The sequence below is a fragment of the Phaseolus vulgaris genome, chromosome 7 (genome assembly GCF_051622355.1).
Source record: "Phaseolus vulgaris cultivar YP4 chromosome 7, ASM5162235v1, whole genome shotgun sequence".
NCBI lineage: Eukaryota > Viridiplantae > Streptophyta > Magnoliopsida > Fabales > Fabaceae > Phaseolus > Phaseolus vulgaris.
In genome coordinates this window covers 47306271-47326345 of record NC_143504.1, presented here as the reverse complement: position 1 = coordinate 47326345, position 20075 = coordinate 47306271, and the positions used below count along the sequence as shown (strand labels likewise).

Below are 20075 nucleotides of genomic sequence, written 5' to 3'. Positions count from 1 at the left end.
CATCAGAGTGGATTGGTAGGGATTGCAAAAAATAATGTGAAGAAAAGGCAGAAAAACCTTAAGGACAGATGGCGTGAGATCCATGATCTATTTAGTGGACTAAGTGGTTTCGCTTGGAATCCAAACTCGAAAATTTTTTAGGTCGACGATGAAGTGTGGGATATATTGATAAAAGTAACGTATTCAACCTGATGTTTACTTATCGCATACATTAATCAATAATTATGAATATGAGTGTATTTCTTTTCATTAATGAACAAGAAAAGCCCTCAGTCGTAAAGTGGCGTGTTAATCCCATCAGACACTACAAGTTGATGGAAGACTTATGGGGGCTTAATCGTGCTATCGGCCATGATGGGAGAACATCACTGCAATCATCAAGTCAAACTCAGTCTCATCATTTTAATGTAGATCTTAATGATCACAATATGGAGTACATCCCGAAGGAGCCAGATTTGGATGTGACCCAATGTGAAACTCCTCACTCAGCTGACCCTAATGTCGATTCATACAGCCCTAACCCTAATCTAACACCCCCATCAGTGCCACCTCAGCCATCCCAGCCATCAGGTGGTACTTCTTCTTCTAGGGGCTAAAAAAGAAAAGCTTCCATGGTGGACCTAATTGATCTGCAATTGGAAAGACTTAACATAAGATTTGAAGATTAACTGATATCCTTGGGAGGGATAGTGATCAATTAGATAGGTTATGTCATATTGTTGAGCGACAAGCTATTTCATCTGAGGTTGTCGCTTTGTGTGGTCATCCTAATGCGGTAAAACAACTCTTTGGCCTGCCTCTCGAGCGACGAATGAGAAAGTTGGTGAAGGTAATGACTACAAATTCCTAAACTACGTAAAAATTTGGTTGTATTTTATTATGCATGTGTTTTTCTTTTCAGACCTATAATCTTATTTATGCACGAATCCCTAAACAAATTAAAGACTTCTATGACTCTTTTGAATTATACATATTTCAATGTATCATTCATATGATTTTTCGAAACATTATTATTATTATTATTATTATTATTATTATTATTATTATTTTATTATTATTATTATGCATGAACTTTATCAATGAATTTTGCTTTAACAAAATAAAACACTACATTAATATTTATTTTATTAAAAAATTGTCATTTATCAAATTATAGCTCCAACACATTATCATAAATAATTTGTCCAGTACCGAAAATAATATTTTAATTGCATACAACTATAATTGAAAAATAAATAATCCACAATTACAACTTTGTTCTAAATAAAGTTCATCACAATTATAAATATGGTCCGAAAATTTTACATAATTTATATTTTTTCGAAATTAGCTCGAACATAGTATCGAAAATAATGTTTCAATTATCGAAAATAATATTTTAATTCAAAAACAATTATAATTCACAAATAATCAATCAAATTAATTTTTAACAATTTTTAAATGTAAGGGCAAATGTGTAAAGTTATATTTTTACCAATTAAAAAAAATACAATTTCAATCACACTCATCATATCACATCACTCACAAACTTTTATAAATTTTTCTCACACTTTCTATTTTATTTATATCAATTCAAACATCCTAACTTTCTTTACACTTTTTCTTCAAAATCATTCTCTTATTTTCACTCCATAATCCAAACAAAACATTAAAACTGATAAAAATCGTATTTGAATTGTATAAGGAAAAAATTGTTAAACCTTTGCATGTATGTTTTTTGCCTTGGAATTTCCAGCTCTTGTTTACCTTGAATGAAGTCACCACAAGCAAGGTCAAAATTAAAGGCACCTTGTTGCAATTTGAATTCTCCCTTTTACTTCAATGAAAAATCAGTGGGAATTCTTTTCTAGAGACCACATGGCACCAAATGATTCAGGCTTTAAATTTTGTTGGACTCACACAACACCACAACTATTTACAAGGTCGTAAGAGAATAAAAATAATACATAATTATGTTATTTAGTAAAAAAATTATGTTACATAAATATTTTTTAAATTAGCTAAAATTTTAAAATAAAAAAAAATAAAAGAAGAATATAATTCATAATCGTTAAATAATGGTAAAATCATATTTTTTTTAAAATAATGTTTAAGAAGAGATGCCTTTACTATTAAGAATGGTAATTTTATTTTATTGTATAATAATATATTAAATAATAAATAATAAATAAATAACAAAGATTGACTTATGAAAAAAAATGTAAAAAAAACTGTTAATTTCTTATGTAATATCAATATTCAAACGTTATGAATGAATCTGAGTGAACTAATGTGATATTATAAAAAAAATAAAGTTTGTTGGACTTAAAGTTTAATTAGAGTATTCGACTTACCATTTAAAGAAGTTATATAATAATTATAAACACAATTTCTTTTTAAGAAAATGTAACACAAGTTGAAGAAAATTGATTTGAAGCGAATAATGTAGTTTACGAAAATTTACAAATTTTAAACTGATATGTAAAAACTAGATATATAGAAGGATTGTTATTTTTTAGAATAAAATACATATATTAAATTAGTTATTAAAAATGTGTGATGCAATTATAATCAAAAGAATTAAATTTACATATATTTCTTGACTAACATTCTTTCTCTCCTATTCTTTTGTTTAAAATTTTCGTATGACTTTTAATTATTCTTATTATGTTTCTTGTCCGTTTCTCTTACTTTTCATAGTTTTAGTTTAAAAATGAAAATTTAATTACAATACTTGTTTATAATATTTTATATATTAATTCAGATAATTTTATATAAATTGACCGCTAAATCATATTTTACATAAAAGTTCCAAATTATATTAAATTTCTTTGAAAGCACAAATTAAGTTATCAACCAATTTTTTAGGAGCCTCAAATATAGTAATATTTTACCCTCAACTAAAACTTCTAAAATTAAAAAAATTATAAAAACATATATTTTAAAATAGATGTTTACTGAAAATAATTTAAATAATTCAAATAAAGAAAACAGTCCAAATAAGTCAAAAACAATTAATTTCACTTTGCAGCAAATCGAGAAATTGAACACTCTGCCATGTCGCTTTCAGGGTAAATACGATCTGGGCCCTGTTCAGTCGTGTGTTGTTTTTGGTGTCTGAATACAAAATAAATGTTTTTTTATGTAAATAATGAAACCTAATTTTTAATTTCAAGAGATACTTTCAACAGAAATAAGTTTTGCATCCTCCATTTTTGTTTTATAAATATTTAATAACTCTTTTTCTTCCATGTATTATCTATAAAATTATAGTCTAAGTTTACCAACAAAAATATTTACTTTTTATTTTTATTACTATGTTAACTTTTTAAATAATTCTGAAATATTTTTAGATTTTATTTTACATCTTAACATATTTTTTATCATGTTATAAATTATCCACTATATAATATATCAATATAACTAATTAATGTATATAATTTTATAATACTCTAGATTATGTGACGTGTTTAATCTTAGTAGACACACCAAACATTAAAATTGGAAAACAAATAAACTGCAACTTATTAAGTATCTAATTTAAAGATTTTTTTTTATTAGATATTCAAAACAAAAATTGATCTGCAACTTATTTAAAAAATTTAAATATATATAAAGTATAAATAAAATATGAGTAAATTAATGATAAAAAGTGTTTCTCTGACATTATTTTTTAAATATTCAAATAAAATAATTTAGCTCAAACATGAGGAAATTTTCACTGATATAGCATTTTTTTTTTCACATAGTATATTGTGTAGAATATTTTATATTTATATAGATAGCACGCTTTATGTGAAAAGTTAGAATTCGATTTTCGAGGAGCCAAATTTTAACTTTTGATTGGGACAATTCTCACCAGAATACTAGACGGGTTTTCTATTTCTTTTTTGGTTTATTACTTTTAAAACATAGAGGGAAGAAAAGTTATGAAATAAATAAATAAAATATTAGTGGTTTCAAATTCATTAACTTGAGGACAAAATCTCAATAAAAATGTATAAATATGAATTTTAAAAAAATTGAGAAAGCTAATTTAAAGTAGTAATATTATTTTAGGAAAAAGATGTAAGCAATAGAAATTTATAAAGGTAAATTAAGTAAGTAAGAATTAATTATAAATAAGGTAAAAAATAATTAAGTTAAGAAGAAATTAATTGGAAGAAAAAAAAATTGAAGTTTTTTTTAAAGAATATTTGATATATTTACAAGTAATTATGTAGGTTTATTTTAAATGTAAATTGTAATATGAGTAAGTGTTTTTTTATAAATACAATTTCTTATTTAGGAAATATTAAAAATTAAAAAAATATAATTGGTTAAAATTTGAAGTTGATAAATGAATGGATTAATTTTGATTAAATGAATAAAGTGAATATTTTATGCATTGAGTAATATTGTTTTTGATACATAGAAATGTGAAAAATAAAAGTTGTATGTGAAATTAAAAATTATAATATTTAATTTTGAGGAAAATGTAGTTGTAAAATATTGAAGAAAGAAGTTATGATGAATTTGTGTTTAATTAAGACATTGAAATAATAGGTCAAAAGCACAATAAATCATTAGTAACAAGTCAAAAACTTATCATGTCACTTAGCTTATAATCTTAGACAATGAACTTAAACAATATAATAGACCTTCACAAATATTTTTTTACATATTAAAATTTTTAATTAAAATAAGGCAAATTCTTTCACCTTCATACTTTCCTATAGTACCTTTATATTAATTGTAAAAAATAGGTTTTAACATTTTAAAAAAATTAAAATAACACTAAATAAAGCATAATATCACATTTTCAAATAACCTTAGTTGCATCTCATATTTTTCTTTTCTTTCTAATCGCAACAATTTCATTCTTCTTCCGTTGCAGTGTTTGAGAAAATAATTTCATCATTTGAACGTGTGTGAGAGAGTGAGTTGGGGAGAAGTTTCGTTGTATTCAATGTTCCCAATGCGAAGATAATTATTATTTTTTTTTAATTTTGTACTCCCATTGTTCTTTTTTTCTGAGTTTTATGGCTTCCAAAAACTAAAAATAAAAACAAACGAAAACATAACCACCAATAGTAAAAACACCACAAACTTTCCTCAACCACGGTCACCACCAGCCACCATGAGCAACCACTACCACTTGAAAATAAAAAAGAAGACATTGTTAACATATTTAATTTTCTATTTTAAATTATTGGACTTTGTTTGCTTGACTCAACTTTCCTTTTCTGTCTTAGATAGGTCTTAATCTTTTTCTTATATATACACCATGTATTTTACTCTCTAATATACAATATTTTATATTTAGTTTTCTCTACAATTAGGGTTTATCAAAACCTCCTTTCTCAATTACGATTACTTGCGATTACGTACGCTACATTAAAGCATCACATCAGACAAGGAATATTCATCTTCATTTACTATAATATGGTATCAGAGCTCTTCGAATGAAGAGCTCTGCTGCGCTTCTCTCTGATTTTTATTTCCCTCTTTGTTGTTCTTGGTTATTTTTTTTTTTTAAATCTTGTAGGCGATGGCTGATGAAAACCCCACACTGATTTCCTATTCAAATGGAAACCCTACATCGATGCCCCTTTTGGAACAGCCGATGAACAACTTCCTATACTTACACCCAAGCGAGAATCCCGCAGCCTCGTTGGTGTCGCCTGTTCTTGATTCCACAAACTAGATCCTTCATCACTGATCTTAGTGCCAAGAACAAAGTGGAATTCATACTTGCTCACACCCGTGCCCACAAAGGGATGATCCCACTTTCTCGTCTTGGACATGCTGTAACAACATGGTTGTCTCTTGGTTAGTACACTTTGTTTCAATCCCTATTAGGCAAAGCATTGTTTGGATGGACATAGCCTTTGACATCTGGAATGATTTAAAAGTTAGATATTCACAAGGGGATTTATCTCGCATTTCTGATTTGCAATTTGAGGCTATTTCTTTAAACTAGGGGGATATGTCTGTCACAGAGTATTTTACAAAATTGCGTATTATTTGGGACAAATTAGAGAATTTTAGACCTAATCCTGTGTGCACATGCCCAGTAAAATGTTCTTGTTCTGTCAATTTTATTATAAATCAAAGAAAGTGTGAGGATCGTGTTATGCAATTTTTAAGAGGATTAAATGATCAGTATAAAAATATATGTTCTCATGTTTTGCTCATGGATCCCATTCTTGTCATATCCAAAAAAAATTCCTTGGTTGTCCAACAAGAGAGACAATTATCCACTGTTGTTCCTGCCCCAGTCTTCATAGTCTTAACAGTAGTCGCACTACTACATGTAATTTTTGTGATAAATAAATATGGTCATACTGAAGTTGTTTGTTTTCGAAAAGTGGGTTTTCCTTCTGGTGATGTTAAAACCTCAAAGTTTTCTTCTACTAGAAAAATTTGCACTTTTTGTAATCGTCTTGGTCACACTGTAGACACCTGTTATAAAAAGCATGGGTTTCCTCCTGGCTACAAATTCACCAATAGGACATCCCAAGCCAACAATATGTTTACTACTAACCCTTCTTCTGAATCTTTTTAAAAAGAACAGGATGTAAAGGGGATTCAACTTACATCACAGCAGTGTCAATTCCTAACCAACATTTTGTGTCAACAAAACCTTGAGGATCTTGCCCCTCACGCTCAAATTAATCAAGTCGGCACCTTCTCAGCGCGGATAAAATCACCAATACCGAGCAATCTTCAACGGGTAAGTTTTTCTCTTCACTTTCTGCTATAAAAGAATCTTGGCTTGTTGATTATGGTGCCACGGATCATGTTTGCCACAATTTGAGCGCTTTTACTACTTACACTAAAATCAAACCTGTCTTAATTAGTCTCCCAAATGGCCAAACTATTTATGCCACATATTCTGGTTTAGTACATTTTTCGGCCAAGTTTTATTTGTCTGGTGTGTTATATGTGCCTAATTTTCAATTAAACTTAATATATGTTTCTAAACTCACACACCAACTTAAATGCACTTTAACTTTAACTTTCACTTTAACTCACTACATTATACAAGACAATCTCACCCAAGAGAGGATTGGTACAGATGAAGCCATTGGTGGCTTGTACCCTGTCACTACCTTGGCTGCTTCTAGTCGCTCTAAACCACATAATTTTGCTCCTCTTATTAATTGTAATATCACAGACAAAACACTGTGGAACTATAGACTGGGGCACCCTTCACATGAAAGATTACATGTCTTACGCAAACAATACCCTTTTATTACTATTGATATTCATCATGTATGTGACACTTGTAGTCGTGCAAAACAGAGAAAACTTCCTTTCACTTTAAGTACTATTGCTACCTCTGCTATTTTTTATCTTGTACACTTTGATATTTGGGGACCCTATTCCATAACTTCTATGCAAGGTTTTCGTTATTTCTTAACTATTGTTGATGATTACTCGCGCTATACTTGGGTTATTTTGCTGCATAATAAATCTGAAGTGCCTCCGCACATCATTAACTTCACTGTTTTTGTTCAAAATCATTTCAAAACTAATATCAAAACGATTCGTACTGACAATGGTGTTGAGTTTGCTATGTCAAATTTTTATGCTTCAAAGGGGATTCCACATCAAACATCTTGTGTTGAAACACCACAACAAAATGGCATTGTGGAACGTAAACATCAACACATATTAAATGTAACCAGGGCCTTACTTTTTCAAGCAAATCTTCCTCCTATTTTTTGGGAATTTGCTGTAAATCATGTTGTTTTCTTAATAAATTATATTCCTACTCCATTACTTAATAGCATCACTCCTCATGAACAATTGTTTGGAAAACCGTATGACATTTCCATTTTAAAAGTGTTTGGTTGCCTATGTTATGCTAGTACCATTACTGCACATAGGAAGAAATTAGATGATAGATCTACCAAAGGTATTTTTCTTGGTTTCCCGCAAAATACAAAAGGTTATATTGTCTTAAATTTAAAGTTTCATCGCATAGAGATATCAAGACATGTAATCTTTCATGAAATCCAATTTTCATATAAATTGGATATTGGCTTGCCTAGGGACCCCAACACTTTATCTCTCCCTATTTCTAACGCATATAATTCTGCTCTTGATTTTTTTTCTGATACTGCACCTCTTGTCGAGCTGTGTGCCTCTACTCCTGCACCTCATGCCGAATCGTGTGCCTCTACTCCTGCAGCCCCTCCACCAGCCTCATTATCCTTTGATCTTCCAGCAAATAATGTCTCTGCTCCTGCATCCAACACTGCACCTCCACCAACATTATCTCCTCATGCACCTCCAGGAAGCACTTCACCCCATTTTCCAAGAAGATCAGCTCGTCCTCACTGACAACCTGCCTATCTTGCCGATTTCCACACAGCAACCAACACTGTAAGTAGTAGATATCCTATTCATAATTACTTGTCTTATAATTCCTTATTTTCTAATTTTAGAAATATTATTTCCTCTATCAATTCTCATCCTTAACCTCGCACCTATACCGAAGCCTCCAAACATGCTTCTTGGCAATCTGTCATGCAAGCTGAGCTTCAAGCCCTTGCTGCTAACAATACTTGGCAACTTACCCCTCTCCCTCCAAGAAAGAAAACTATTGGTTGTAAATGGGTATATAAAATCAAATATCATTCTGATGGCACTATTGAGCGCCACAAAGCTAGAGTTGTTGCCAACGGGTTCACCCAACTTGAAGGACTTGATTTCTTAGACACTTTTGCACCTGTTGCTAAACTCACTACCCTCCGCCTTCTCCTTGTTGTTGCCACTACCAAAAATTGGGTTTTAAAACAACTTGCCCTAAACCCTAAACCCTAAAATTTAGGTAATCTCACTTACTTTTTGGGACTGGAAATTGCTCGCAACAGTACTGGCCTTCATTTAAGTCAACACAAGTATACTCTTGATCTCCTTCAAGAAACTGGCATGCTTGACTTTACACCTGTGGCCACTCCTATGACTCACACCTCCCGTCTCTCTCCCGACCAAGGCTCACATCTCAACGTTGATGCCACTTCCCAATACAGAAGACTCATTGGACGTCTAATTTACTTAACCAACATGCGACCAGACATCACCTTCGTTGTCCACAATTTAAGCCAATTCATATTTGCAACCACATCTCATCATCAACAAGTTGTCTCACGTCTTTTTGTGTTACCTAAAGGGCATCCCTGGTGAAAGACTATATTTTTCTCACACTAGTTCACTTCACCTTTGTGGTTTTAATGACTCTGACTGGGCAACATGTCCTACCACACGAAAATATGTCACTGGATATTCCATCTACTTAGGAGACTCCCTAATATCATGGAAATCAAAGAAGCAGCCAACTATCTCCCGCAGCTCCTCTGAAGTCAAGTATAGAGCCCTTGCCACCACCACATGTGAGCTACAAAGGTTGCCTTACCTCTTTCAGGATTTACATCTTCCTCTCTCCCAACCTGTAACCCTGTACTGTGACAACAAATTTGCCTTTCAAATAGCTTCCAATCAAGTTTTTCATGAACGAACCAAGCACATCGAAATTGATTGCCACCTAGTTCGTGAAAAACTTAACTCTGGTCTCCTCAAACTGCTGCCCATTACTTCTGCAATGCAAGTTGCTAACATATTCACCAAGCCCCTTGCTTCCGCACAGTTCTCTACTCTCAAATCCAAGCTGGGCCTGACAAATATCTACTCCCAGCTTGAGGGGGGTGTTACCATATTTAATTTTCTATTTTAAATTATTGGAATTTGTTTGTTTGGTCCAACTTTCCTTTTCTGTCTTAGCTAGGTCTTAATCTTTTTCTTATATATACACCATGTATTTTACTCTCTAATATACAAGTGAATAAAAGAAGTTTATTTTATATTTAGTTTTCTCTATAATTAGGGTTTATCAAAACCTCCCTTTCTCTATTACGATTACGTGCGATTACGTACGCTACATTAAAGCGTCACATCAGGTAAGGAATATTCATCTTCATTTACTATAATAGACATCACACTTTCCACCATACTCAAAAGGATATTGTTAGAATTAGAAAAAAAAATATAGAGGTGCAGGGGGAAATTGTCTTAAAATAATGAGACTATTATTGAAATCAAAACCATTAAGTTAAACGTCCAAAATAATGGGTGGAAAACTAAAAAAAAATGTCAAAGAAGCCCAAAACCTTATCATGTGCCTATTTTTGTGACCCCAAACGATGAACTTCAACAACCTAATGGTTCTTCACGAAGACTTTTCTACATAGTAAAAATGTCAATGAAAAAAATGGGATTCTTATTAGAACCAAAAGAATTAAGTTAGACTTCCACCACCTTCACTGTTATAACAATGATGATTTTTTTTTCTCTCTTTCACCTCTTGTTGATAATAACAAAAGGGGATAGAATAATAATTCTAAACGATATTTATGTTTGTTTACTGCTTATATTTGTTTTTGCCACATATGTTCATACAAGAGCTTCCATCATACATTATAATTTGATAATATAGCTCGTTCTTTTTTCTTTATGAATTGTGTATTATTTACTTACAATACATTCATTCACGAGTCTTATTATCTTGATGAATCTCATCCTCTAACTCCTCAACTTTGCTTATTTTGACGCCTTTTATAAACTTGTTGTAATTATTATACTACTTTCCCTTTTCTTTGGATTTGATCATGTTCCTGGTTGGTATTCTTTCTTGTGTTGGTGCTTCTTAATCAATCATTTCATCATGGCGGCTTTGGGGAGGAGACGACGATGGAGGAGGTGGAAGAGATTCTTCGGAGTGGAACACATACACACGTTGATGCGGAAGGCATGGGTGATGAAGTCGAAGGTCAACAACCTAAAGGGTTACAAAACTCTAAGCGTCTTAATGAGGTAATTGGTGTGTTAGGTGGACAACCTGAAGGTATTAATGAGGTAAACAATGAGTTAAAGGGGGAGCCTAGGCACTCTAATATTGTAATTAAAGAGGCAGGTGGGCAGCTACAAACCCTAATGGAAATAAAAAGGTTAAGTGATCATATTGGGCCTTTTGACTGTGAGTGGGCCTAATTTCAAGCACCTAGAGATGGGGTGTGCTTAGCTGGAACAAGCTCAACTATTTGTGAAAGTGAATTTTCATAACCTGGTGTAGGGCTAACGTGGCCCTAGGAGGTACTAATAGTGTGACAACGCACTTGAGCCATTTCCATGCCTTGTAGTCAACGCCTGCCGGAGATGAAGGGACAACTGTGGAGGCATCTTCTTCGCGGTATGGGAGCAGGCATGCTGCATGAACAAAGGCAACTCTGGGTGACATTGCCGCAAGCTTCGCGGCTTCGTCCTCGGCCTGCCGTCTTGTCGCGCCTTCTACGCGTGCCGAAGATGGAGGTTTGGTGGTGGCGGAGACCCCTTCAAGGTGTGGAAGCGATCCAACATATTTATTGGTGGTTCGTAGGCCCTTGGGTGTTGCTGACACGCAATCTGGGGGTTTCTCCACGAGCTCTGTCGCACATGTGCGCCTACACCGCCTCGATGCATCGATCAACGGTGCTAGACAAAGGATGTCGGAGGTTGGGGAGAGTAGCAACAGAAAATCACAAGTGGTGGGGGTATGCATGCCTTAACAGAACCAATGAGCAGTCTCGCAAGACAAATGTAAGGTTAGAGTCTAATTATATTTACATCTCTGATAATGGTGTTAAAAATTGCAATCGTCTATTTTGGTTAAATAACAAGTCTTTGGAGGCAGCTAGAATTTGGAATGTAGGAAAGGAATTAGGTTTCTCTTGTTTGGGAAACGAGGAAGGAGTCTTAAATAGTTTAAAATGTATGGAAGAAAAAGACAATAGGAAGAAGGGTCTAAGTAGGGATGGGCTAAATGTTTTAGATGATGAAACTTATTAGTATGAATATTAAGGGTTTGGGAGGAAGGATAAAAAGGAAGTATATTAGTGATCTTATTAGAAAAGAACAAGTTGGATTTATTTGCCTTCAGGAAACAAAATGTGAACATATTAGTAAGGAGAAGTGCTATCAAATTTGGGGGTCAAATGAAATTGATTGGATTGAGAATGGGGTAGTCAATAATGGTGGAGGGCTAGTCACTATATGGAAGAAAAATTGTTTTGAAATTAAAAGGTACAAAAACGGGAATAACTTTTCAATCATTGAAGCAGTGTGGAAGATAGGAACGCCGATAGAAATAACGATAGTTAATATATATTATGTTGGTTCCTTAAGAGAAAAGAGAATTATTTGCGATGACTTAAGTAAGGTAAGAAAGAGTCATCCAATAAAATTGTGGTGTGTAGCTGGAGATTTTAATTCTATCAAATTTGTTGGGGAGAGAAGAGGCCAAAGCTCTAATGTCAATTATAGTAGTGAAATACGGACTTTTAATAATTTTATTGAAGATTCTAGTCTGGTCGATATTTCGTTGGTGGTAAGAAAGTTTACTTGGTATAAACCTAATGAGACAATTAAAAGCATAATAGATAGAATTTTAGTTTCACTTGAATGGTTAGAGAAGTGGCCGGGAAGTAAACGGTTTGCAGAAGGGATATCAATTTTGGATCGTTGTGCGTTAATTTTAAAGGATACAAATATTGATTGGGGTCCAAAATCGTTCAGATGATTCGATATATGGCAAAAAGATGTTCGTTTTAGGAAGCTCATAAGAACTAAGTGAGAAAGTGATGTTATTAGGGGAAATGGTCTATATGTTTTGAAGGAGAAATTGAAAAGGTTAAAGTTCGACATAAGAGAAAAAAAAAATATGTATTTGGAGATGTTAATCAACAAAGAGTGGATTTGGAAAAGAGAATTCAACTTTTAGATGAAAAAGATGATGAGGGGGAGCTGAGTGTGGAAGGCAAAAAAGAAAGAAGACGACTTTTAGCTGACTTGGGGCAAGCCAAAGTTAAACAAGAAGCGATTTTGTAGCAAAAAGCAAGGATGAATTGGTTAAGTCAAGGTGATTTGAATACAAAGTTTTATCACTCCAATATTAAGTGGAGGAGGATGCAAAATGGGATTAGTGGTCTTAAGGTTGGTGATCAGTGGTGTGATGACTCGGTTAAAGTAAAAGCTAGAGAGAAAGATTTTTTTAAGGAAAGGTTCAGAGGGGGGAAAAAAGACATGTTAGATTGGATAATGCCCGGTATAAGGGTATCACAAGAGAGGATAATGAAATGTTGGTTGGACTTATTTCTGAAGCTGAAATTAAGGAAGCGGTTTAAAGTCCTGAACTGGATGGTTTTCACTTTGGCTTTATAAAATTTTGTTGGGATATTATAAAAGGAGATGTTTTGAGTGCGATACAATTTTTTGCAGAGGGTGGTAGTTGGACGAAAGGTACTAATGCTTCTTTTATTACTCTTGTCCCAAAGATTATAAATCCACAACTTTTGAATGACTTTAGACCGATTTCCTTGGTGGGATGTGTGTATAAAATTGTATCTAAAATTCTTTCTTCAAGGTTGAAAAGGGTGTTGGATAAAGTCACTAAGGACAATCTTTTGAGGCGTGGTATTTCTTCAGTGTGTGTGACCGTTGTCCCTTGTGTAGTGTGGAAGAAGAGATGGTAAGTCATCTTTTTTTATTTTTGTAAGATCTCTTGGAGAATTTGGGGACAGTGTCTCAAGTAGCTCGGGATTTCTTCGGAATTACATTATGATGTCCAAATGCACTTTAAGATTTTTAAACCTATATGTTTGAAACATGCTATTGTTAGGTACTGGAGGATTTAGGTAGGTATTATAGGTGAAATTTTGAATCATTGGAGTATGGTGGTTTTTAAGAATGAGCGTGTTGATCTAGTTGAGGTTTTTACTGTGGTATAAAGGAAAACTTGGTCTTGGATTACGGTAAAGGAAAGATTTGATGATTTTTCTTACTCAAATTGGTGTTTGGAACCCCTTTGTTGTATGAAATATTTCAGAGATTGATGTTTAGTGATTTATGTTTAACGTTTTGTCCATGTTTTGAAGTTGTGGTGTGTTTTGTGCAGGTTTTCTTGGCTTTTGTTTCTTCCTGGCAAGGTCGATTTGATGATTTTGGTCTTGGGTTACGGTAAATAAAAGATTGGTTGATTTATCCTACTCGGATTGGTGTTTGGAACCTTTATGTTATGAGATATTTGAGAGACTAATGTTTGGTGATTCTTATTTAACGCTTTGTCCATATTTGGGAGACGTGGTGTGTTTAGTGTAGGTTTTTTGTCTTCTATATCCTCATCGCAGGGTCAATTTGATGGATTTGGTGCTTGGGTATTTGGTTTACTTCTGTTTGGTGGCGAAGACTGAGTTTAATTGTTGAACTTTTGTGTCTTGTCTTGATGATGTGTTCCTTTGGAAGGTTTATGTAATTGTATATTGATGTGCTCTTGTATCTTGTTATGATATATTAATGTGATTGGTGTATTGTAATGTCTATTGGATCCCAAACTGGTTGGGTGATAAGAAGCTTCTGTTGAGATTATTTGTATAAAAGGTTAGGACATCCCTAAAGTGTCTCATTTTATTTTATTTATTCTTTACTAATAAAAAAATCATTTACTTGCTCAAATACCTATTTTATATATGCCCTTTTATATATGTCCTAATACTTTTGTTGATATAATGGTTGTGATATTTGTTGTAATGGTTGTAATATTTGTTGTATTTGTATGCTTATAACTAACTAAGGTCTGATATCCTTTTCTCTTTACGAGAATTATTCCTTAGAATTCATTATCTGTTTACTTATAGCTAAATGTGAGAGTGGAATATACTTGAAATTCTTAGTCTTAGAAGAGATTAGGAAGGAATAGTTTGTATACTCAATTTCTAAATAATATAATACTAGATGGTTTAGTGTTTTACTTCAATAACCTACTTGTTACTTCAAAACTTATCGTGTATTGTTTTTTCTTTAATTTTGATTAGATTTGCTTTCTTCGAAGGAATTAGTTAGCATTTAATCAACAGAATTTAATTTATCCTTAAACTTATTTTCCAAAAACAATTCAAAATGGATTCGTGTAGATTAGAATAGTTCAAACAATAGTTTAGTTTTAAAGAGTTGAAAACGATTCAGTTTATATAAAAATATCCAATTTAGTTTGCTTAAACCATAAAAACAATTTAATTCAATTCAAATCAAATGAAATATATTTTAAATTTGGAACAAATTTTATAGTTAGATGCAATCCAAATTGTTTTTCCCAGTACAAAATAAAATTGAAGTTGAAGATCAAAAACATTTATGAAGAATTTAAACTAGTAAGTAAAAACAATATAGGAGAAATAAATTAAAATAAAAATACATACATACATACACAATAGTAAGTTAGAAAGAAAGAAAGAAAATATTCACAATTTGGCGATTTCAATTGACTTTTGAAGAGCTTGAAGAAGGCTCCTCATAATTCTAGGCTCACCTGGTGGTACCTTATCTTTCAAGGGACCATTTCTAATGGCACGAAACATTGGAGCAGAATTTTGATTTGATGGAGAAACCAAGCAATCAATATACACAAGAACTTCAGTTTTCCCATTCTCAATAGTGATAAAACCCAACCTAGCTCCACCAGCTATTTTGTCCACCTGAATATCAAAAATCATGATACAAATATATGCCATAGATTATTGCAGAAGAATGCTTGTTGTGTTTTTTACGTTTACGACGTGTGTGGGAAATCACCATAGTTCTCCAAACAAATTATCATTTCAAAATAGGCTAATAATGAAATCCATTAATGAAATACCTTGAGAGGCACAGGAAGAGGCAGATTCGCTCCCTGGCAAAGGCTATTTGCCCACTGTCACAGTACAAGGAAAAAACCATGTAAAACAAAAGATACCAAAACTGTAAACTAATATTCACTTGAATTAATTAAAACTTTAAACTATTTCTTATTCCTTACAGATAATACTAATTTTAGTTTCATTATGAACAAAATTGCATCTCATCTATTTAGATACATTCTAAATTTTGTTTGTTTACCTGAAATAGCAAGGAATCGAATCGCTGAAGGTCGGTATTCGAAGGCAGCTTCACCGTGCCAAGAGTGACTCCGTCGTCGGTGAGGCCGTCATTCCTGGCGGAGGCTTTGAGTAACGGCGACGGCGTGGCGGCGAGATGAGTGAGATTGTGAAGCTTTGGAAAGGAGTAGCTGGTGTGGTGAACAGAGAGGAGAGAAGCGGAAGAGAGCGGAAGGTGGAAATGAAATCCACTCATCCGTCGCCACACACTCTGCCTTACACTGCCACATGCCATCATCGCCGCTCCTCTTCCTCACACTTCAGGGGAAAATGAAATGAGTAGATAATGCTTCGTTACATTCATTTTGTTCTCGGGTTTCAGCCACAGCCACAACAAACTTTTAAAAGAAAATAAAATAGTTTTTTTAAATTATAAATATCGGTTAGATTTAAAATTAATAAAAAAATAAAAGAAAAAATAGGTGTTATATGCATAAAAAGCCACGAAAAGGAGCACACGAAGTAACGTTTAAGCAAAGTGAGAACAATTATTTACTAATCAGAATTAGGAAACTCGGGTCAGATGCAACGTACTAACAAACACAAACCACATTTTCAATAGAATAATTCCCATAAAAAACATGAATTTATTGTGAGTAAAATATTATTATATAAAAGAAAAAACTTATAGATTAAGGATTTCTTATTTATTACAAGTGAATAATAAAGCATGTTATGAAGATTGAAGTAGAACAGGAAAATAAAATCTAACTTGTACTTGTAAGTATACAAATATAAAAAAATACAAATCGTTCATAGTTTATAACATTGTAACTCAATCATTAAACTCACCTATAAACTGATCAATATTTCAATGCGTCAATTTTCAACAATCAATAAAAGATATACCAGTATGGTATTGATGGAATAGTCAATAACAATATTAAATTATATTGAACATACAAACATTTAGACGTAACAATGAATAATTAAAAAAAAAAAACTTAATGAGGTGGTGCAATTTAGCCGGCAAAGAGTGCAATTTATGAAAAATTAATAAGTATGGGCTAGCGAGTTTGAAATATCCAGCTCAACTTGTATTTTTTATTGGGTCGACAAACTAACTAGATTTTGATTAGGTGTATATGTAAAAGTACTGAAATATCCTTAACAAAAAAAAAATTAGTTAAGTGAATTCACCCAACAATTTCGTTCTCGCACCCAACAGCCTTTATTCTCGCACCCAACGTAGCATTCGTCAGTGCCACCTTGGTTTTGTTGGCATTTCTCCTCTACGATAGTAGAGGCTTGACTTGAATGACCCTTTGAACGAAGACGAATCAGGAGTGCGAAGGTTGTCCATTGTTGTGCTAAGTAAGACATCATCTGTGAGGGAGTTCGACGACAACAATGAACGAAGGCACCGAAGAAGACAAGGTCAGTTTTAACATGCGTGTGCATTGTGGATAGTTTTAGGCGGAAGTCATTTTTGACTTCTGGATATGCTTGTGCATAAGGTATTTATGTGCTGCGGATGGCTTCATCCAAAAGGGTTTGCTTATGAATAAGTTTTGGATACTAATGTCCACATCCCCAAATTCAGAACACATACATCATCATTCTGGATACATACATCCAAAATGCATAACCCTATTCCGGATAATGATATCCGTAAGCTACTTTTACATTATGGACATGGGTGTCCGGAAGCTTCAACTGCAAATGTTAAATACTTACGGATTTTTACATTCGGAGTGACTAATAATGAATTCTAGACACCGACATCAGTAAGGTAATAACCAGGCTTCCGGATAATGATATTCAAGACCACCTTAGCTCGAACGAAATGCGAAAAACCAGTTTAAATGGGTTCTTACCTCACAACATTGTTAACCGAACCTTAGCCTGAAAACGTCCCTCCACAACCACACTAAAAACACCTCCTCTCTGCAGCTCAAACCATCACCAAAACAAAACCAAGTTTCTCTGCACCTCACCCTACACAGTTTTTCAAAATAAAAAAAGATAATGGTACAATAAGATTTTAGAAAGTTTGCCAGGGTAGAGCAAGCAATTGCCCACATATGGCTGAGACCACATTTCCAACCCACCATCTGGCCTAACCTACCACCACATTCCCCATATGCAACAACAAAAAGAAAGCACACCCATATACATAGTAAACCTAACACAAGAGTAAAACATTAGAATTAAATGGATCACTTTTAAAAATAAAAATAATTAGTTATTATATTAAGTAAATTAAATATTATTTTATAAATTAAAAAATTATTAATATTTAAAATAATTTTTATTATTAATAAATAGTTTATAATCTAATATTTAAATAATTATTAATTTTATAATCTAAAATAGTTGATAATTAAGTTAAAATATTGATAACTATTTAAATATCTAATTTATAAATTTTATTAATAATAAAAATTACTTTAAATATCAATAAGTTTTTTAAAATTTAAAATAGTATTTAATTTAATTAATATAATAATTAATTATTTTTATTTGTAAAAATAATTTTTATTTAACAATTATTTGAATGTTTCTCCACCACCACCTTCTTGCATCAGAAGACCACACCAACATTCTACACTTGTAGGTTGTGTCACCGTCATCCTTGAGTACCACCTGAATTTTCATTAAATAAAAAAAGTGCGAATAAAAATATATTTTAAAACTCTCTTTTCGGAATATTTTTTGGATTTAGATTTTCATAACATTTTTTGGAATATATTTTCAAATTCTGTTTTTTTTTAAATTAAAGCGTTTTTTTTTTCATTCAAAAGTTGTTTTTTTAAAATGAGTTTTTTTATTTTCAAACTCTGTTTTGAAATTTTATTTCCAAAACATAATGATTTATTATGGATATGTTTTTTCAGAATATTTTTTTTAATTTTATATTTTCATTTTCAGAAGAGTTATTTTAGAAATTACTTTTTATAAAGTTAATTTTTTTCGTTACTGAGTCCAATCTTTTTATAAGGTGAGTTACGTCCAATAAGTTAAACAAATTCATTTTAATTGCAATATGGAAAAGTAATTTTATAAACACAATATATTTTTACATATTTTGTTAAGGATTAAATATGTTTTTCGTCTTTGTATTATAACATAAAATTATCTTTTGTTTTTGTCTAAATTTTATATTATTCACATGTTTGTAGTAGAAAAATAATTGAAATAAGTTTTTTAATATATAATTGATTCAATTTTAGGTTTCGCTTCATTAACCTATTGAAAGTAGTTATAGTGGATATGAGTCTCCAATAAAATAACAACGAATTTAAAAAAAAACTAACAATGTTTTGAAAAAAGTTAACAATAATTTTCCATATTAGAATGACACATTCTAATTATTTCAATACTATAGGTACTTTGATTGTCTAAAGTGCGAATCCGAAACGAAAATCAATTTCATATTATAGTATAAGAACGAAAAATATATTTAATTATTTTATGAATTATGTTTTTTTTATGATGTAATATTTTCTCAAAAAAGTTTTGAAAATCAAAATAATATTAATTTATTACCAATTTTGTTAAACAAATTTATTTTGATATATCTTTAGAAATTATAACATGTTATTATGATATTAGAAAAATCAGTAAAATATATTAAAAAAATAAGAAGTGATGATAAAATAGGATTAGAGAAACTTTGGATGGTAAAATGCATAGTGTAATAAATGATAAAATTAAATAAGTAAAACATTATATAGAAATCATCATCTGTAATATTTTTTAGTGTATATTATGTTGTGTAAAATATTCATAGATTAGTTTTTGGAGTATAAAAGCATCAAACACTCTAGTGCTTGAGAGAGAGCATTGAGATTCATTTTCAACTTATTTGTGTGGAACGTTGTCCAATGTTTGCACAATGGCTTATGCAAATCACAAGTTCATAGAATATTCTCTTGTTGCTTCCATTATAATCAAAGCAAGCCTTATGCTTTAAAACACATGAATGCTGCATCATTTCTTTTAACCTTTCATTTTTGGACATATCCTCTTCAAGCAAAAAATATAATACTTCGTCTGTAACTTTTTCTAATCTCTATATGTTTTTCATCACCAGTATTTTATGCAGAAAATAGACCAAGTTATTCCATGTAATTCTTTGTGTAATAATTTTTATATAAATTAAGC

The 20075-nt window shown here is 31.8% G+C and overlaps 1 protein-coding gene and 1 long non-coding RNA gene across 2 annotated transcripts; one reads left to right on the top strand and one right to left on the bottom strand.

Moving 5' to 3' along the window:
* The first annotated feature begins 10627 nt into the window (after positions 1 to 10627).
* LOC137829590 (uncharacterized) lies at positions 10628 to 14378 on the top strand. Its single transcript, XR_011084040.2, has 2 exons — positions 10628 to 11606; positions 13955 to 14378. It is a non-coding gene; the product is annotated as an uncharacterized LOC137829590 (long non-coding RNA).
* Positions 14379 to 15211: 833 nt separating this feature from the next.
* Positions 15212 to 16401, bottom strand: LOC137829589 (uncharacterized). The gene is made up of 3 exons (XM_068636428.2): positions 15931 to 16401; positions 15692 to 15745; positions 15212 to 15530 (listed from the first exon to the last, which is right to left on the bottom strand). Exons 1-3 carry the CDS (start codon positions 16204 to 16206, stop codon positions 15297 to 15299), a joined length of 564 nt encoding a protein of 187 aa, XP_068492529.1. The 5' UTR covers positions 16207 to 16401; the 3' UTR covers positions 15212 to 15296.
* Positions 16402 to 20075: the final 3674 nt, after the last annotated feature.